The 21,511-nt window shown below is 38.0% G+C and overlaps 2 protein-coding genes across 2 annotated transcripts in view; one reads left to right on the top strand and one right to left on the bottom strand.

The window, feature by feature from the left end:
* Positions 1 to 8,448, top strand: part of ARHGAP28 (Rho GTPase activating protein 28) — a 76,422-nt gene extending 67,974 nt beyond the window's left edge. The window contains exons 13-15 of the mRNA XM_064656515.1: positions 1,878 to 2,032; positions 2,598 to 2,662; positions 4,468 to 8,448. Coding sequence (XP_064512585.1) covers positions 1,878 to 2,032; positions 2,598 to 2,662; positions 4,468 to 4,559 — 312 coding nt within the window. The 3' untranslated portion in view covers positions 4,560 to 8,448. The remainder of the gene's footprint in view (positions 1 to 1,877; positions 2,033 to 2,597; positions 2,663 to 4,467) is intronic.
* Positions 8,449 to 9,666: 1,218 nt separating this feature from the next.
* The window catches only part of LAMA1 (laminin subunit alpha 1), a 100,705-nt gene continuing 88,860 nt past the window's right edge, over positions 9,667 to 21,511 (bottom strand). The window contains exons 52-63 of the mRNA XM_064656504.1: positions 20,699 to 20,813; positions 20,341 to 20,511; positions 19,757 to 19,908; positions 19,096 to 19,281; positions 18,458 to 18,620; positions 17,244 to 17,356; positions 15,998 to 16,187; positions 13,872 to 14,030; positions 12,549 to 12,702; positions 11,822 to 11,955; positions 10,635 to 10,857; positions 9,667 to 10,217 (exon numbers count right to left, since the gene is read on the bottom strand). Coding sequence (XP_064512574.1) covers positions 10,057 to 10,217; positions 10,635 to 10,857; positions 11,822 to 11,955; positions 12,549 to 12,702; positions 13,872 to 14,030; positions 15,998 to 16,187; positions 17,244 to 17,356; positions 18,458 to 18,620; positions 19,096 to 19,281; positions 19,757 to 19,908; positions 20,341 to 20,511; positions 20,699 to 20,813 — 1,921 coding nt within the window. The 3' untranslated portion in view covers positions 9,667 to 10,056. The remainder of the gene's footprint in view (positions 10,218 to 10,634; positions 10,858 to 11,821; positions 11,956 to 12,548; positions 12,703 to 13,871; positions 14,031 to 15,997; positions 16,188 to 17,243; positions 17,357 to 18,457; positions 18,621 to 19,095; positions 19,282 to 19,756; positions 19,909 to 20,340; positions 20,512 to 20,698; positions 20,814 to 21,511) is intronic.

Consider the following 21,511-nt stretch of genomic DNA (forward strand, 5'->3'; position numbering starts at 1 on the left):
ATAAGAAAATGGTTATATGGGGACTGTCCTTGACAGGAATGATCTGTAGATATTCAACAAATGCATGGATCTGTAGCTGAGTAGTAGAATAGTCTGTATTAGGATTAACTGAATTTATGCATGCCCTGCTTCAGGCCACTTGATAGTCTCCTTGCAAGGTTTAGTTTTAGAGCTTTGCATTAACTTCCTAGGTGGAAAGCAAATCCAGTTTGCCCGCCATAGACACCTAAATTGGGTCTAAATGTTAAGCGCCCAATGAAGTAGTTTGTGTTGTTATTCCCTGTATAGTCAGAGGAGAGAGGTCAGTACTTTTGAGGATTTCCAGGGTTCCAGCTGCAGTTCCAACTTAGGAAAATCTGATAGAAAAATCTTTCTTTGAAGATCTTAAAGCCACCAACTTTTCTCCACTGCCTAGATACGGAGATTAGGAAGTTACTTGAGGTATGCTGCTTTGATAGACAACTAAAATAAACTTACTTACATATTAGGTTCAACATATAATTTGGGCAACAAAGAATGTTGTGTCTACGTGCACAACATATACAGTACCTATAGTAGCTTAAATATAGTATTTCCATGTAGTAACTACCATTAATAACCTGGAGAGAAAGTCTTTAGGGTCCTCAATGGACGTTTAAAAGAGTGAAAATTGGTGAATTGTAAGAGAAGTAATTAAAGAAATGGTCAAGGACTCTATAGTTGCTGAAGAACAGTATTGAAGAAAAAAGAAAAGACACATAAGGAAGGAGTGAAATTAAGAGATTATAAGAAATAGAGAATGAGCCGCCTAGTGCAGACAACAGAGAAAATGCAGAAGGGAATGTACAGGAAAAAAAGTAGAAAAATAAATGTAATGTATAAATTGTGAATCCATGCTAATTCAGCTTTCTGGAGAATTTATTTGCCAGCACTGACCAATATATACTGTGGGTAGGAGACACACTGGTACTGTGAATGGAGACAGAGATGTTTGTTTAAATTGGTGACGTAGACTACTGTGTTGCAAAGTTGTATTCAGCCTGGAACGAACACAGAAAGGCTCTCTCTCTGAGGAGAGTCAATTACTGCGGTCATTGCACTTTCAGGAAGACAAGTCCATTGATCGTAGTAATTGGCTTTACATCTAATAAAAACGAGGGTAGCTGTGGCAGGTAGCTGAAATATGAAGGGTAAATTGGAGGCAAACTCTGTTTGGATAACTGAGTTGAATTTTGAGAGCACTTAACACAATCCCCAGGTCTCAGATGTTCTAAATTACACAGAGACAGAGACTGGAGAGACTATTGTGTTCTGCTCAGCATGGTATTAACTGGATTAGAACTGGAATGCAAACCTTGCTAATTGATTTATCCACCATTAATCATGGAAGAGCGCATAAGCATCATAGATGATTGTTTGAACCCTATACAAGGTCAAATTTCAAATTAACAGAAACCATATGGTACTTTGATATTTTACTGTACACACATTTCAATCAAGTTGAAGCTATAGGAAGCGGAAACAGAGAACTGGATTTTTATGCCTCAGGAGAATTTCATCTTTAAAAGGAAGAACAGATATTTCTAATAATTTTTATATGTTTTTACGTAAGCTGTTGGCTCACCGAACAATGTTAACAGAAATAATCTACAATTCAAAGGCTTAACTCTGTATGCATTTATGTGATACTTACCAAGGAGTTTGGGCCTTTGTGTTGCATCTCGCTATACTACGTCTACAAATTTGCATTTGTGTGACTGTAAATATGTCTTTTGAATAATCAAGTGAGTGCAGGACACTGATTTTTGCAAGCAACCTCAAAAGAGTTGCAGAACTGCTTCTGAATGGAGGTAGAGTAATATTTGCCTTAGACTTACTCTATTGAATATCGATTTTAGGGAGCTGTCACTTTTCCCCCATACCTGCAGTCTGACATACCTGAGGGGGTGATAAGAGTTTATGCTCCACTGCATTCAAAAGTCTCTATGGCAATTCAGCTCAACAGCCAAACAAAAGCCAAAGACATCCTGGCTCGATTCCACTGTGAAAACAGGTGGGTAAAGCAGAACATTTTGTTTTTCCTGAACGACAATGTCAGAACTATAAATGGATTGTTCCCTTTTCAAAGATTCATTGTGTTACAAGAACTCTTTTTCTAATTCAAAATTGCTAATTTATGGTTATGTTGGTCAAAGAAATTTTAACCTCTGATTTTATTCTTTTTATTTTACTTAATAATTGGTTCCTATACAGAATCAATCTGCCCTCTGTTACATCACTACTAAAAACGTACATTAAACATATATTTTATAGACTTGCTGCATAGAGAACCCAAAAGAATTGTCTTACACCTGTCCATAAATCTTTAATGCTTTTATTTCTGTAAGGTAATAATTATTAACAGTAATTAATATAGAAGGTTTAGTTAACTGTGATGCAGTAATCTACCTCTGTAGCAGATTCAGTATTCTGCAGTGGTCTATTTGGTAGAAGTTCCTGCTTTTGATAAGGCAGTTCACAGGGGAAAAAATATCACACTTCTGCTTACCATAGATGGTGGGTGATAAGGCAGTGGTTATAACAGAAATACACACTGAAAGTTTGTTTTTCCATCCTAGCCGTGGATCATCACAGAATATGAGAGGCCAGATCCAAAGTTTACATGAAATTGGAGGAAATATAGGTAGGTCTCATTTTTGAAGATTTAATTCTGAATGTCCTTAACCTCCTAAAACACCTCAGGGCAGCACTGTTTTGACACAGCTAGGTCACTCCTACCCTCCAGTGCATTTGGAGGAAAGCAGCCTGACCCAAAAGCTGTTAAAACAAATGCCATGATTTACTACAACTCCAGTGTGACTAGAGAGGCACCCCACAGGAGCACCCCTTACAGTCTTGCCAAATTTATCTGACCTTTTGCTTACCTCTCTCATAACTCATCATTTTTTCGTGGTTAAGAGATCCTTAGTCTTCCTCTTGCAAGCACATTCCACCTTGTTGTCAAGCCTTTTCCCAAGACCTATTTCTTCCTCAGTGTACTGAAGTGTTAACCTCCCTCTAATAAAAACCACAGAATTGAGAATTCACCTCCCTGTACCTATGGGTGTTCTATACTTATAGTAATCCATGTGCTTTATTTAGATAGCAGATTTTTTGCAGTAGGCTTTTGTCTTCTTCTGTGTTTCATGCAGTCCCACTTCTTGTAATAACAACAGTGGCTTGCCCCACAAGTTTCTGGCCTGAAGGTCAAAATTTGATATTGCACAATCCTGGCTCTCTTCTTTCTCTATTCCTACCAAAATTCTGGATGTTCTGTTCAAGTCTGTTGTCAACTATCTGATTAGATTATTCCTTATTTCTTCTTGATTCACCCCAGAAGAGTTTTTGTAAAGTTATTACCAAATATCACAGACTTACTTCAGCAGCAAACAAGAAGCAGTCTTTATTACTGACGACACACAAAGCTAAATTGGATTAGTGACTTTTTTTTGCCTGGCTTAACAGGATGACCAACTGATGCTAAAAAAGAAGAAGATCCTAAAAGCCTTATGAAACAATCCCAAATATTCCCACCACGCTCTTTCAAAAAATCAGGATGTTTAATTTGCATCTTCATTTAAAATTATTTTATAGTCTAGATACTTCAGGGTACCTTAGTCAGCTGATTAGGCATTAATTCATTTATATTGCTTTCACTTGAATAAAATCATTAAGACCCCAGTGACCTTATAAGTAACTGTACAAAAATTTTACCATAATCCTTTGTCTCACAGCAATGTAACCTCACCGGTTAAATGACTTCATCACCCCACATAAATGTAATATAGTTCAACAAGTCAATTTAACTCTAGAATTTATTGCCTTATTACTCAATTAAGAGGCACCAAATGCCTCATTCTGGCAAAGGCAGCAGGGACTTCCCAATCACCACCTAATGAAACCCTGAAACAGCCTTAGGAGGATTTTTTTTATTTATTTTTTTATTTTAACCAGCCAAACGGCAACAGCCTAAAACCTTGATATAATCCCTGTATTTCTTTGCAAGATCCCATCTAGACGGGAACACATTGTTTACAGAGCTACCTTTTCAGCATTTAAAAATAGTGTAGCAACAAAGTCAGAGAGTCGTAATTCCAGCCTAGTAAATTCAAAGAAATAAAAAGCCTCATAACGTTAGCACTTACAGTAAGAGTGTTGTTAATGCTTCTCAAAAAAACATATTTGTTCACCATTTAACTAAATGTCCATAACTCGATGTAATGCAGGTCATCTTGCCTGGAAGTGAAAGTACATTCATGATTCCCACAGAATAAAATCACTGGCAAATTTATCACAGGCCCTCTGTGTGTCCTGGCAAGATGTTAGCTGGACACACCAAACTAGGCTTGCTATGTGCAAGTCAGAGAAACAGTCGAAGACATTTAATGAAGCTCTGTCCCAATGTGCTCAAAACATCCTATAATTCATGGGTTTTAATTTCTGTTTCAGGTCAGCACTGCTTGGATCCAGATGCATACATGTTAGATGTCTACCGTGCAAATCCTCAGGCAGAATGGGTGATAAAACCAAAAGCGAGCTGAAGCAGAAGGCTGCAGTGTACTGGACAAAAGCCAAATGGACAAGAGTGATGCCTGCCATTTTAAGAAGCTCTTGCAGAGACAAAACGGTAGCTACAGGACATCATTCCTTCCTACTGTACTGTCCAACTGATGGTCAGCACATACTACTTTTGGTATTCCGGATTCTGACCATCAGGAAAATATCACATCAGTTATACTTTCATATGGATTACACTTGTGCCAGTTGGCCCAGGAATTGAGGAGGACAGACCAAGGTACGGTGTGCAGAAAACAACCTGTCACATACAAGTTGTTCGTTTCCTGACCTGGTGTTAGAACACAGATTTTTGAAAATAATCCAGTGGCATCAGAGGATGAATGAAACACTACCTACTGCAGTGTAGCACAGAAGCACCACAGAGACGTTCAAGAAGAGAAGGTACCTGTCAGATGTGGAAGACAGGAGCTCAACATGCAGCAGTGCCAAGACACAGCCGTGTGACAAAACCAAACCTTTCTGCTGAAAGTAAACCTGTACAGTGTGCATTACTGCAATAACTGTCTCTCAGTCACTCTTCATGAGGACCTGATACTGGGGGTGGGAGGCAGGAGAAAGAACTACTGTATAGACAGCTATACTGCCTAATGTGTACCACTGTATTACATATCACTACCAGTCTTCCAAAATCGTCTGTCTGGATCATGTAGCTGTGTGCAATTGTAATGCCACAAACCATTCTCTCCTTCCTTCCTCTCTCACACACACAAATTTCAGGAGATAAATACTAGGTAAGAAGGGGCATATGACCCTGGCTCTGCCTTTTACTTGATACTCTCAGAATTGAGTCTGTGTAATGCCATACTATAAGATATGTGTTAATGGTGCCACTTACAGTCACCACTTGTTTTTGTCAAATATTATAGTTTCTTATTTGTAACCTAATTATTTTTATTTTGTTTATTTTAGCTTTAATATGTATGCAATTTTTATACTATTCAGCTGCATTGACAAGAGAGATCTTTGTTCAGGTCTTGTATAATACAACATGGAGAAGAAAAAGAGCTTCCAATGAGCAGTGAGATTTAATAATTTACACATTAGGTCTTCAAAACAATAGCCAAACTAGGCCCAGTCATGTTAGGGGTTTTACAAATACACAGAAAATTGCAGCTCCTTTTACGAATGACATGCAGTCTAAGAAAACACAGGCTGACAAGAGAACAACGTGCTGCAACTGCCTTGGAAATGTAAGACAGTGTGTCTAGTTTGTAGCTAGTCACAAGGGCAAGCACTGTTCTTCCCTAGTCATCTCCTTTGGGGCTATACTTTACTGAACTAAAGCATGTTTGTTGAACTGGGAAATCACAAATCTCTGGGAAAGAGCAAGTCCTTTTTTCATCTTCGTCGTATGCAAAAAATGGGAATTAATACCTTCAACTGCACTGCAATATCTTCATCATTAAGATGGTGATATTGCACAATGAATCCACCCACAGCCTGAGCAGTGGGTTTTGTTCCTGACCTGGATGCACAGATAAGGCAGAAGCTGTTTATCATGTAGCAGTGTAAAAATGTTCTGAACCAAGTCCTCCACGTGACCATAAAGGACACTGTCCTGCAGAGGAAGTGTGTAACTTGTGATGCTCTGCTGAAGCTGTGCAGTGAGGACCTGAACCAGAAGCAGGGCTTCTAGAAATGTGCTAAGTTAATTGCGTTGTTCAGTAGTTAACTTTCTTTGTTAGTGATCAGTGAAAGAAGTCAACATTGAATTAATAACTTTACCAGCAACAATAATGTCTACAGAAGGCAGATCCTGTCTTCTTTCTTACTTTCTCGATAAAAAATGATAACAATTTAGCAACATAATCCTTTCATTTTCTTTAAAACAGTGACATTTTAAACTTTCCTGATGTTTTGTTTGGTTTTTTGTTTCTGTTTTTGTTTTTTTCCCTTTCTTTTTCTTCTTAACACTAATGGAGACATAGCTGCAGCCAGGAAAAGACCAGGACAGTTGTATTATAAAATACACTCCTTATTTTGACAACTATTTCTTATAAGTATACAAGAGATAGTAGATCTGTGGTTTGTTTATAGGACTAAGCATAAATGTTTTGTCATGTGTTTTGCTCCCGATACCCTTTAGTTCACCCTGTGGCAATGGACAACTCTTCCTACTTATGCTGCCCTTTTCTTTCAGCTGTAAAGCAGGAAGAGTACTTTCCATATAAAGGCAACATGATAATTAGTTGAGTTAAATTCTACCCTCAGATGCAGTCAAACAATTCCCTGACCAAATGAGGAGTTACAAACATCCATCTGGAAAGGATAAACTTAGCAAAGGTATTTTATGTGGAAAGTGCTTTGAATACTAAGAGCATCATAGAAATGCTAAGCATCACCGTATTTATAGCCAATTAAAAGAGGTTCTATGACTATACAGAAAGCCTAAACATTAAAAGCATTTGAAATGTCATAGCAAATGAGCTAACTTTCTACAGTACTTTCAGACAAATACACTGACCTCCTCCATCTTGCCCACTAACTTCATACTGTGTTCTCAATGGCCATGCAAGGGAAATTACAGAGAAGCCCTGTGTTCATGCTGTAATTTGCTCAGCATGTTCTGAACCTCATCAGTGTTATTTCTGAAATAGATCTCCATGTATTCCGTACAGAATACAGTGGGTTTTTGAAAGACTGATATCACTTCACAACTTAAAAAGTCAAATATGATGTAATAAAATCCATCCTGTGAGCATTTGTTTTATGCTAAAACTGCCTATAACTTTATAAGACACGCATATTACCAGATGAACTAGATTCTACGTACAGTGCCCAGACTACTATAGTGTGGCCAAATACCTCCCGTCTCCGAAACAGAATGTCAAAATTCTTTTGTGATACAAGTGGACCTAATGACCCATGTGTACTGTGCTTAATACTGTTCTACATTAAGTTGTTTTGTATTGTTGTGGTACACTAACTTGATTTCATATGCTGCAGACAAATGGAACAATCTCAATGACATTTTGAAATATGAGGTCTCAAGTTTAGGCCTTATATTTCAAGATGCTGGTGGAGGCATGAGAAATTTTGTTCCTCCTCACAGCAGCTGAAGTCAAAACCAAGTTACAGTCGGATTATCACCTAACAAAAAGCAACATATGTGGAAAGCTATTAATAAGAAAGTGGTAGCAAGCAGGGAGAAATTTATTCAAATTCCAAAGATGCTTTGAGCATTTATTTATGTACTCCATGGTTCTACAAAGACAAGCATTTTGCATATCAACACAGAGAGAGAGTATTGTAAAAAGTAGGCTTTGGAAACAGACTGGAATACACTAACCTGTTTATGCAGCTAATGTCATTCGAATGTGTGAGTGTGTGCAAATGTGTCTGTGTCCATGTGTAATATTAACTACCTCACTCTGCATTTTCCAGGAAAAATATTTTGGCTTAGAGGTTTACTATTCAAGAACTTTCTATTCTCAGTTTCACCTCTCCACTAGTCTTATCATTGACAAAATGTCTTTTTCTGTGGGGCAAGATTTGAAATTAAAAAAATATATATACTAAAATACATATTTCAGGAAATTTTATCCAAACTGTGTTGCCTAAATTACTGCTTGTAATGTGAACCTTATGAGATCAGATCTTGGGTTTAAATAGACAACAGATACACACTGTGTTTCATTTTTATTTTTCAATGGCTTTCTATTAATGTGTGTCTTCTCTGGAAAATAATACGATGCCACTAATCAAAGCAAAGTGTTTGTGTGTGTTTCCCTTACAAGCCTCATTATGTTCTGTGTTTTGTTGAAGTACACCAACATGTAAGTGTATTTGTACAGCAGAGTGTGTCCACTGTATTGTACCCATGTCAAAAATAAAAGCATACCAACAAAGAAAGCTCTTCAAATCTAAACATGTGTTTTTTTTAGATAGAAGCAGAGGACAGAAATAACAAAAAGCAGTGGTGAATCTGTCTTAAAAGCAACTGTGTTGTTATAGCACCTGTACAGCTAGCTATACAAAGGACTGTGTTCTGCCACCGTTGCTTAAGTGGAGGAGTTCTTCACTCCAGGAGCTCTTCTCTTGGACTGCCTCGATGCAGGGTACAAAAGGACACTACTTGGAATCCTGCCTCATTGAAATCAATGGCAAACCACTTTGGGGTTTCCTTTCAGACAGTATTTTTTTAACTAGTATGAAATACATAGAGCAAAACTAACTCCAGAAAAATTGTAAAAGTGCATAGTAAAAGTCAAACAAAATTGTAAGGAGCAAGCAAAAATACTGCTGGTTCAAAGAGGAAAAAAAGGAGATGGAAGTGACTTGCAAAGAACTATGTTTATTATAGATGTATATTAAAGTATGAGACAAGTTTGCCAGTGCTCAGTGATCTCTCCAGTTGATGAATGAATGTCCTTACTTGAGTCAGATTGAGCACATGTTCCCCAAACCTGGATCAAAAGGAACTACTGGAAGACTCATTTTAGAGAGGCAAGCACAGTAAGAAAAGGCAAAGGCAGAGCTGCTTACTGGCCTGTGAATTAGGAATTGCAGAGCACCAAAAGTGCCTCCCTGTGTCCTGTAGGAAATACAGTTTTCCAAAGAAAGATGCATTAGTTCTAGTTGCAAAAATGCCTGGTATTTCCCAAGTCAGACCCATATTGTTTCTTCACCAACACAACACTTCATGCTTGTCTCTGTGCTATGGAGTTGCTCCTTGTCCTGAAGCTGATTACATGAAAGCATAAAGAGCTACATAAATCCTCCTAGATTTATCTATAATATATCTATAATGTATCTATAATGAGGGTCAGAAGCACTGGATTTTAAGGCAGAAGGAAAAGAAACTGGAGCTACCATATAAAGTATAATGTAGAAAATTCTATTGATTAGACTCTGAATTTGAGACCTTCAAAATTACACCTTTAGTCAGTCTCCTGCTCCCTCTGCTGGACTTTATGCACTGAATACTTCTTGCATCAGAATCATAGAATGGCCTGGGTTGGAAGGGACCTTAAAAATCATCTAGTTCCAGCCTCCCTGCTGTGGGCACATTTGTCACTTCTTAGCCTGTCGGTTCTTTTTCTTCTGACTGAAATGTATGGACAACTGAACTACATGAAATAATGCACAGTTTATTGTAGTTTTATTTGGTGGTCCAAAATAATTACCTTTTTATAAAACAAACAACACACAATAAAATGAAATACTGTCAAGTAATCAAAAGAAAACATACTGTAAACACTGATTAATAAAAATTCCCAAGAGAAAAAGACACAATTAATGCCATTACATTGTGGTAGAGGTATTTGTTGTTTAAAACCTTTTAGTTAAAATGTAGACATAGAGCTGATTAAAAAAAAATAAATGACCTGAGTTGGAAAACAACCAGAAAAATCAAAGAGATGCAGGCTCTCACCAATTCTTTTCATTACAAAATGAGAATGCAAAATAACAGATCAACAAAAAAAACCCTCTCTCAGTCCAGACGGGCTTTGCTACAGTTCAGTGCTCAACCCCAGGGCAGGAATGAGGAAAGACTCCACGGAGGTCAAAAGCTCTGCTAAAGTCAAACAATTCTGCATGTTGGCTCTTGGTCAAAACAAGGTTCCTCAAACAGCCACGGAAAGAGCTCTTGCTCGTGAGGCAGTTTTGCTTCACGTCAGCTGAAAAAAAACCATGAAATACATAGAATCTATTTCCAGCGAACAGAAACAATACAAAGATCCAGGTTATTAAACTGCTTCTCCTCCCTCTAAAATGAGATCTAGGACATACCAACATGAACAGTCTCTGCTGCCTTCAAGCATAAGCCATGCACTGGGGTAACTTGTGCAGAGTTTGCAGAAATACTATGTCCCATGGGAATGAGAGGGGAAATCAGAGGAGAAAGCCATTCTATTACAGGTGTTTTTTAAGTTAAAATCAAAACTGGCAGAATATGAAGCAACAGCTGAACTGTACACCATCTCAGACTCCACTGGCAAAGTGGGGTGGGGGTGGAGGGAACACATGTTAAGAGTCACTCTCGTGAGAGTGAGAGCAAGAGGGACAGAAGGGAAGGGAAATATTATTGTACCTACCGGGATAGCCTCCAACGTAAATGGGATTGTTCGTATCTGCAGATGTGGACTGGATGTAGGGATTATCAGTTTGAACCAAATTCCCATCAATTATCAGTGAAATGTGATGTTTGCTTTTGTTTGCTTGAAGCTTGTGCCATTTCCCATCACACAAATTATTTGTGCCTCTTGGTTCATATGAAGCTGTTATTCTGCCAGCTCCATTGTTGACATGGAATAAAACCTGCATAAACAGCCAGATGCCAATAAAGATATAAAGTAAGAATATATAAACTAATTTGCCTAGATAAAAGCACAGTCATGCCAGTATAGAGACTTTCATTTTAAATGTTTGGCAGTATGCAAAGTAAATGTTGATTCTGATGGATAGAGTGTAACCTTTTTGAAGTGTCTTTAAAATCTAAAAGACAATAGATCTATCTATGCAATGGTCTATTGGGTTAGCTTGGTATACTTCACTAGGGCTTTCATTGTTTCTTACAAATACAAATCAAGACATTTTTCACAGAACCTGAGACTTCAGACCTGAAAGAAGATTAACTGTATCTAAATGAAGAGAAAGAAGAGTGAACTGAAAGCGCTTGTCATGCCAATACACGTATCGATTTTTTTCATGTATTTATTTTTCAAAGCAGTAGACATTTCCCCAACTCTGTGGTGAGGATTAATATGCAAATATTAACTGAGAAAGTATGTCCCACAGAAACAGTGGTATTTAACACTGTCTCTAGCTAGGAAGCTTTGAATAAAAAATGAGCTATTTCTGAGAAAACAAAATACTTAAGAGCAATCAAGTATACATTTTTTATGCGAGACATGACTGGAGAACTGTGTATTGATTGTTAAAAGGTTTATGGAGTATATGGCCAGTAGAAGTAGAGAATGAGTTAATTGCTCATGAATATTGAAGAAGAGATTACAAAACAGTGTGCTTAGTACATGCAATAATGTTTCTCAAGGACAAGTGTAGCTTTATGGCAGAAAAAGTATTAAGCTACAAAAAAGATATATATTTGGTCTAAGATACAAGGTACATAGTACAGGAGGTCAGAGTGGCTGCACACTGATATAAATTACACTAATTAAAAATCAAAAAAGTTCCAGTGTCTTTGTTGTTTCCAAGAGTTCTAGCCTCCCTGTTTCAAGCAGTCTCTGTGAAATGAGTGTGCCAGCACAGGGCAGCCTACCTTGCCGTGTACAATCTCCAGTCCAATGGCATCAACCTTAGCACTGCTGACCCCAAGAAGTACACCATGCACCGCTGTCGTACGGAACTCCAGTGTGATGTTCACATCAGATCGCACTTTGTAACCTTCTCTGACTGAAAAGAAGGTAGAAGCTTCTAGCAGAAGACTTGTAACCCACAGTACAAAGTAAAATACATAGATCGGCATTAAAAGGTCTAAAAAGCTTGTTAATTATTCTGCTGGAATATGACCTTGCAGAACCTCTGGAAAGTAAATTTTCCAAAGTCATAATTCATATTTTATACTGGAAAAAATAAATTCCCAAATAAGTGGAGCTTTTTATTAATTCAGATTTAATACATTCTGTCTCATTTGTAAGAAACAGTAAAGAGCACAAATGTAATCCTTCATGTTACTTCACAAGTCTTTTGTCTCCATACCCTTTTACAGACCTTAACATCAGGAACATGGATATTCTTAGCTGAAGAAAGAGGTAGTTCATTTCTTTCCCAGTGCTAAAAGCATTAGCTCTTTCATTTGGGGAAGACAGTCCTTTGCAGAAATGACCACTTGCATGTAAAGGACTCAGTTAGAAATACACATGCAGGGCATGCACTTGCTGTGTGAGGAGTCAATTAACTGCACACAGTTCCAGCAAGACCTAAAAAGTGTACATTTTCATTAACATTAATTCAGTAAGGTACCATTTTCATTTAGTGATACTTACCAAGAGCAGCAAAGCCACTTCCATCAAAGAAAGTACCATCCTGCACTTTTACATAGCATTTATTCACAGCAAAAATGGAGACAGGACTCTCATTGTCCAGTTGTTTGCTATTAATTGTCATGCTACCAATGCAGGCAGGAATACTGTGAGTCACCTAGGCATATGGAAATATAAGAGATAATGTTTATTATAAACGGCTGCAATGTTCTTTTAGTGATTCACCTGATATTACTGCAGATACAAAAATTACCTGAATAAAACACAGAAAGATCTAAAATAGTTACATAATTAAATTTCTATTATTATATATAATTATGTAAGGTTACAAACATACATAATGTCTTAGAATCAAAATAAATAGCTTAGAAGCACAGTATACACTCTCTATAACATACAAAAAGGATTGTATTCACTTAACTGTGAGCAGGGATGCGCCTAGCAGTTAGACATTCCAAACATGCTTCAGCAAATTAATGAGTAAATCAAGATTTTTGTAAGGCATTTTGCAAGTTCTATTTGTCAAGATTCATCTGAATTTCTCACTATTACTATTTTCAGCAATTGCAGATTCAAAGTATTAAAAAATTTGTTAACCCCATTATCCAATTAAAAAGCATTGGTGAAGATGGTGTCCCCAGAATTGAGAAGAACTGAGAATTGCCCAACCACTCCAGAGGGAGGTGAGGCACTGGAACAGCCTCCCCAGGAGTGGTCACAGCACTGAGCCTGCCAGAGTTCAAGAAGTGTTTGGACAATGCTCTCAGACACATGGTGTGATTCTTAGGGTGGACTTTGATGATCCTTGTGGGTCCCTTACAACTCAGAATATTCTGTGATTCTATGAGAAACATTATCATCATCACCAGAATCCTCACCAATATAATGGGCTGCACAAGGAAGAAAGCAACAAAAACCTACTCTCTAAAAGCATGTGTACAAAGTATGTTTTAGACACAGGTAAACCCAGCCTTTTAAAGATATTTTAATGCAATAGGACTTTGGTACCAAAATGTCTGAGATTCTAGGTCATGTATATGTATACTATGAAACACAGAAGTTTATATTCTTTATCCATTTTTAACAGAGAGATTGATAGAAGCTATTACTAACACACAAGGATACAATCTTAAGCTAGAGTAGTTAAGCCATAGAAAGCTGGAAAGATTTACCTGGTAAAGGGTCACTACTTTCTTTGTTGCTTTTTTCCCTAGGTACTTTTTTGCCCATCAGAGACAGGATACTGAATTAGATGGGTTTGATGCAGTATGCTCATTCTAGTCTTGCAAAATGTCAGAGACACCCCACCATCCCAAACCTTCTTACATTCCCAAGATTCTTTGGCACGTAGTCTAAGGGGAGTCCTCCCACATAGAGCTTCCCTTCCACATCCAAAGTGCTACCATCTCCAAGAGCGCTGACAGCTACCAATTCCTGTCCATCCACAATGATGGTACCTTTTCTTTTAATGTATTCCGTCTTTACCTGGAAAAAATGAAAGCATGAAAACATGAATCAGTAAGCTAAATCAGTTATCTAGTCATCATTTGCCACAGAAGTAAGCATGACAATTTTTTAGTTGTTTGATTGCTTTGACATAGTGTTCTCAGGCACCCCTTGAAATTCATCCTGAGGCTGAAGCCATTTCAGACTGCAACTGAGCAGCTAAACAGCTTCCTTGCCTCTCGAAGTGTTCACAATGATTGCATGTGGTCCTGCCTAAGCTTTTAACAATCATTATTTAAAATTACTGTTTATTGTCTTAGGATAGAGGTACATCACTGAGTTTGAAGAGAAGAGTGCTGGTCTTCTACAATTACTGTGCTGCCCACCAGCTGACCCATCTCAGCTCTCTGAAGTGCAAACACCTATGCTGTAATATTAGGATGGGCAGTCCTAAATTTGCTATGACTAAAAAGCTTTCCAGTTCTGTCCATCTTGTTCACTCATGTCCCTATACCCTCCTTGCCCTAAAGCAATTGCTTACATGCAGCTGAGGGACTTGAAGTCAGCCAGCCATTTGCTCTTCTCCATTTACTTTTAGCCCCACTCAGAATCTTGACTAAGTTCAACATGAAGTTTCGTGAACATGTGGGTTGGTAAGCGGATAAAGCTGTAAAGCAGGGTGGTATGGGCAGAGGGCAGAGAATGGAAAGAAGTGGTGCTTCTTTCAGTAGCAATGCATATCAGTTCAAATTGGCTGCAGATTGGCTGCAATAACCCCCAGCTGTGAAATGGTGTGACTCAGCCTTAATCTCTGAAAAAGGTGGAAGTTCATGCTTTTATGTCCTGGGTAGTAAAGGTAGGTCAGCTCTTGCGTGGAATCTGTTCATGCCTTATAATGCGGATAGTGTAGTATGAGCTTTATGTGAGTATATTTAAACATGCAGCTGTAAATCCCAGAGCATTCTTCCTTTCAGGCAGCAGAGATTAACTGTGATATCTCTCTCTGACAGAAGTTCACATTTGCTTTCTTTATATTAGTTTTTGCTGGTTTTTCTTCTGCTCATTATGTATGAAAAGCAAAAATAACTCTGCTGATTCCCAAGGCACCTAGGAGAGTTGGCAGCTTTGTGTCATCAATCACTTTGTCTCACAGAAGCCACTTACTGGAGTTAAGGCTTCATGTATGAGTAGGGGAGGGGAAGCTTAGCAGGATGAATATTGTCATCCTCACCTGCCTTTAGGAGAAGTAATGTGGTCAGAGTTACTTTTAAAATTCATGCAGACATCACAGTCATTTTTCACAAAGAAAGCCTGAGTCAGCAGCAGGTGGGCTGCTCAGAGGAACTGGGCCAGTAGAGACTGACATACAGTCTTTTTTTCAGAAGACCCTGAATGCTATGTGGCACCTGAAAGCTGTAGCCATAGTTTCTCCTCAAACTCTCCTTAAGCCAAGTCCTCCCCCTCCAGCCGCTATTCTTTTCAAATGTCTCCCTTTCTCATGTTGCCTCAACCAAGGAAAGGAAAGACAGCGCTTCTCTGTTATCACTAGCCACAGTGACATGCTCAGGTATTAAGCAATAAGCTGGAGAAAAGTGAAACTGTGCACCCACAAATCTTTCACCTTGTCACATAATGTATGTGTCATTATGACCATATAATTGCAGGTCTTTGGTGACATAGTGAGCGGAAAACTTTCTGTGGAAAATGTCTGAGTTTTTACACCTCTCAGTGAGCTTCTTCTCTGTTGAAGATGACCATTATTACATATTTAATTTCTAAATAATCTGAGATACTTGATAGTAGTTGGAAGCTGGAATTGATGTATAATTAATGAGAATTTAAAAAGGAAATAACTATCACCAAATAAAAGTTTTCTGAATGGTTTCATGATTGAGTTAAAAACCAGTTTGCCTCTGCAACAAAGAACGCATACAGGAAAGGCAGGGGAAAACCATATCAATAACTCCAGAGAGAAAATGGAACACAAGAGATTGGTGACTACCTACCGTATGCCATTTTCCATCACTTATAACAGCAGGGTGAAGAGCTACTGCTTTTCCTTTGCCTAGATCAAATGAGAAATGGAGCTGTCCCCCATAAAGCTGTAGGGCTGCATAATCAACCTGGTTCTGGTGAGCCATGTAGTAAATCAGGCCGCTGGAGGCAAAGGTTCTGAGATTCAACTGGATGGAAAGCCTAGACAATAAAATTTCATTGTTACTGAAAAATATTTCTTCTTCAGTGAAAAAAAGCTTTTCTGGAGGCAGAGAAGAGCCTCAACCAATTTATTATTATGAAAGGAAATTTATTTTTCAAAGGCCAGAAAAGTAGGATTTGCACAGATTCTAAGAAATCATGAACTATAATGTATTTCATAATAGAAATCAGTGCTGTACCTGTCAGAAATACAAAAAGTGCTTGTCACAGGGTGAGCTGGACTTTAAGAGGGACGGGCTCAGCTATTTGTGACTACAGACTTCCCTATTGCCTCAAGAAAAGAACCCATTTCAGGAGAATGTGATGGCATCCATTACTACTAGCCAGGCATGCTAGGATATAACGGGCAGACTGAGAACAGAGGGAGGCTTGAAAGGCAGAGGAGCTGATTGAGCCATTTATTATGGAGACACTAGGTTCAGAATACATGGCATCAAACCTCTGCAATGTCCTTATGTTCAGTAGCTATAACAGAAAGGCTGGAAGGAAAAATCACTCTTTTCTCATTGCCTGTGGACACTTCCTGAGTTGAAAGAAGCATATACAAGTGACTTGAAGGCTATGTTTTGGAGACCTTGTTGGGAGCCTCTCAAACAAGTAGAAGAGGCAGAGAGGCTATTGCACCTTAAGTCTCAACAAAATGATTCTTCTTAGTAGTCTTGTCTCCTTCAAGTGCACTTTCAGCAAATACAGAGGAGAGGGTGAGATGTTAGCTCCATCAGTCAAAGGAGTAGGCATGTATAAAATCAAGTTACTTACAGAAGGTACAGTGAGGCTCTTAAGTCTGAGAGGAAAAAAAAAATGCAGAACTCTGACCAGGAGTTAATAAACTCATGACCACTAACCTGGGAAAGACATGTTAGTTACATTATGATGGTTGTGATACTTTCTTCCATGAGAAGTCCACAGGAACCTGAAGTGAGGGCCATGTTCAAAGCTCACAATGCAGCGATCATTCATGGAAACTGTCACTGCACTTCTTGTAGCTCAATACAAAATAACACTGTGTGCATGTGTAATTCATGATATACTCACTTCTTCCTGACAGCAGACTGATTGAAGAGCAGTGTCAAGTGGCTGCCTTTGGCAAGTCCAAACTGATGGGCACCTTGAACATGATCAGGCAGCTCATCTTTTACACAAACTACCTGTTAATAAAAGGAATTTATTAGGAAGAATAGAAGCAAGCGCTGACCAGCAAGTGTTGAATGACAATGTGCCCACTTATAACTTTGTAAGAAGCAAAACTGAGCCACAAGGTAACCACAAAGTATACAGCAACATCAATCAGCTAAACTCACAATCATTCCAAGCTATCTTCAGGCTCAAAAAACCCTAGTTCTAATGATTAAGCTATGCCTCATAGACAGCACTGTCTTTTCTACTGTAAAATGTCTGTAGTTTGAGAAGTATTCATTCACGGTTTGTCTTAACTGATAGCCCTTTTGATAACAAATGCTGGAAAACAGAGTACAATTTCTGTGTGAAAATCTTATGGACTTGGTAGAAATATTTCCCCATTTAATGAGCACACATATAATGTTATGATTTGGGGGATGGAGAGCTGAGTAACAGAGTATGAGCCAAAGCCATGCTTTAGCTCTAAGAAGGACAACTTATTTCTTTTTATAGCCACAGCTGTATGAAATGTATAAAATTTTGCTTTCTGTTGACACAGAAAAATGATTTCAGGAAGCTTTGGAAACGATTCATTATAAAGATGTGCAGCTGGAGAAGGAGAGAAGCAATGCTTCCTTCTCTCTTGGGAATGGGGACCATGTGAGAGGAAACAGGTGCCACACAAGCTGCATTCAGACACTGTGTGTCTCTAGAATGGTTTGTGCCTCCTCTTTGACACAGAGCAGACACTGCATGTGTGTGACCAGGAAAATGTGAATGCAGAATTGCACAGCTAATGCAAATCTCAGCATAGAGCCACTTTGGCAGGAATACACTACAGATAATAGTTACTGTCAAGTCCTTCTGCTGGGAGATTGTCACTCCACTTTCTCTTTTTTAGTGTTGCTGCCTGAACAATGATAAACCTAACTACACTTCCATTCCAAGTGGCCAACAGGCTGCTACAAAGATTAACATCAGTGTTTCTACAGGGAAAAATAATTTCAAATCCACATTCATTGAACCATTCCATACCGTAGAAGAGGTAAATATACACAGTCTGTACTTTGATAATTCTCCACAAAGAATGGACAAAAGAAGAAGCAATAGAGCTTTGCTCCAGTACATACATTTTTTGTATCTGTAAGAGGTCTCAGGGGAACTGGTAAAGCCTGAAGTTCAGGTTGAATCTCAATGTCTGCGGGCTGTATGGCTGGTTTAGGCTTCTCTGACAGAAAGCAACTATCCATATCCACATGTTCATACTTCATGGAAGTGGTGAAATATAAAAGCCTGTGTTTTTTTTTTTAAAAAAAAGACATTTTAAGAGATGCGATCCCCAATCCCTACATTTCCCAAGCACAAGGAGAGTATTTTACAAGGTCTTTCACTAGTAACAGGAGAAAGGCATAGAACTGGCATCTGGGACAAACAGAGTAGTGGCAAATAATCTGTCCAATGAACAATATGAATAGACAATATTTTTGGAAAACCATCCTGTCTGGATGTGAATACAGATGAAATTATAGTAGAGAAAGCAGTGTTTTGTGCAGCATCTCTATAAACATTAAAGACATTTTTAATGCTATTTAGAAATGTAGCTGGTAATATTAATTTTCTGGCTGCTATAATACCCAGATCATGAGTATCATTCTTGTCTTATGTTAAAAACCAGGCAAACAGAGATGTCATACAAGAGATCACAAACTACATTTAATAATTACTATACACAGTTTTCCAAAACAAAGCAGTTACCCCTCTGACTTACTCCTTGTTAAAAATAAGATTGCTGATACAGCCATGAAAGGAGCCAGCCAATTTTAGCCCTAAGATGCTTTCTCCTGCTGGAATGCCACCAGCATAAAAGCTGGAAATATTAATGGGACTCATTTCTGCTGATGAACCAAGCCTCAATTCCGCAGGTTTACTTTCATCCACCTGTACAGTTATGATCCTGAAAAAGATAAAGCAGGGAAAACATTAAACAAGGTCTAAGACAGCCATTTTCAAATGAAAAGCATTCCTTTCAGCCTCATAAACGCCCTGTTCTAATAAATAAAGATTCCATCACTTTGATAATCCTTTCTATGTCTTAAAACTAAAAGACCTTCTTTAGATGATTTTTAACATGTCAAGTTTTGTCAAATATCTTTCTAAATTAATTTGATAGCTGTATTTTTTCTAATACTATTTAGTATACTTTACTCAAGTGCCCCAAGCTGTCTAGAGATTTTGAGAGCTTTCATCTACACCTTTATCAGTGGCTGTATGCTGTATACAATTACCATGTAAATCAGAACATCTGCATCAACAGCAGAAAAACATAGCCCTGATTATTCCACCTAATAAGGCAATTCCTCAGAGAGTGCAGTGAACTGACAACAGCATACAATAATTAAAGAGGTAGTACTCTTTGCAGTCGCATGTACCTCTTACTCCGAATTAGGATGACAGAGTGTTCTTGTCCGTCACTGTATGTTCCATTAGCAGACTGAATAACTACTTTCCTAGTACTTGCTCTATCTCCAGCATTAACGTGCACTGCAAGATGACCATCAATCAGCACGATGGAAAAGAAGGGCTGTGGATATAATCAGAAGATTAATATTTAACTACACCTCAATTTTCTGACACTCATTGAATGTTTAAACAGAACATTCATTGGAAAAATTTTCCTCCAACTTTGTTTTAAACAAACCTTTTAATGAGACTCAGAGACTAGTAGGCATTGTATTGGCACCTCTCAGAGTGCAAAGTCTCCTAAGAGCAAACACAAAAGCTGGAAATTTCTCTGGTCAGGCTCCAGTTAAAATGCAGGAGTTTTTTTATACCATCTCCCCACACACACACTCCTTCTCTTAGAGGCAGGAAATAAGAAGGGGCAGGTATCCCTTTGTCTTTGGATTCTAGAAGTTCCAACTGTCCATCAGATATAAATAGCAACCTAACTTGATTTTACAAAATAAAAATGGCAAAAATAATCCCCCCCAAAATCTTTGTTTTCAGTACTTGCCAAATGTGCTTGTCTTCGTCGTCGCTTTTCCAGTCCCCTGCTGAGTCCAGCAAGGATGATGCCACTGCTGTTCTTGGTAGCAAAAGTTGCCATCAGTTCTGATTCTGGGCTTAAGGACTTAGGTACCAATTCAATATATCCATTGTTCATGATGTTCACACTATGAATAGGCTATTTTATGAAGAAGATAATTAACTACAGAATTTCTTCATACATAGTGCCCAGTAAGAAAAAAATTAAAATTCAAGTATAATTTAATCATTTTAGAATTTTTAAAAATAAATCCATTTCAATTCACTGTAAACATCACTATTCACTGTTCCATAACAATAAATGTTGCAAAACTTTAGTCTCTTACCTCCAATACACAGCCTTTTCTTACTCCATATGAATTTCTAAGCAAGTCAAAGGTGGAACGAGATATTTCCAGATTCTTGATGCATCCCACATACATTCTACTATTAAGACCTTTCCTGAAACACAAAACAAGTCTTTCTTTCTGAGGAATAGTATTTGGAATCCCCTGGGAGAAAAGATTAGGTTCTCTTCAATAAGAAAAAAAGAGAGATCTCATTTAAAGAATGCAGTCAGCCTGGTGTAAGGGAAAACAGAGGTAATTTAGGTCTTACTCTTAGCAGATGCTAAATCTAATCTTAAAAAGAGTCAGATAATGTTGTGCCCAAATGGAAACATACAAGTGTGTATTGTTGTGTTGCCAGGTCAGGTCATTTTCCAAAACTTTAAGATTAATCTTTAGCTGGAATATAATGGATTTTGTGTGAAAGGGTAACTGTAGCTCTCTACTACGCTGTATTTCTTTTTGATTTTTCAAGTCTGGAGGATGCCTAATTTGGTCCCAGGTTTAAGTCAGAGAAATCTAAGGCTGTCCTGCCATAATCCCTCACAGGTTGATATGCATCTAAGATTAACAAGTCTGCAGCTCTGCAATAACTTTGCAGAGACCAATAATGTGCTAGAATTTACCTTATTGTCAAGACCATGCAGAAAGTTTAATTCGATTTTCTCTTGCCATGTTTATCCTTTCACAGTGAAGCCAGTGGAAAAAATGTGACTTCACAAGTTCAGCATGGATGTACAAAACAAAAAACCCAAACATAAACTAGAAACATACTATAAAATATGTATTTGTAACGTTTTTTGATGATCTCTT

The sequence above is a fragment of the Pseudopipra pipra genome, chromosome 1 (genome assembly GCF_036250125.1).
Source record: "Pseudopipra pipra isolate bDixPip1 chromosome 1, bDixPip1.hap1, whole genome shotgun sequence".
NCBI lineage: Eukaryota > Metazoa > Chordata > Aves > Passeriformes > Pipridae > Pseudopipra > Pseudopipra pipra.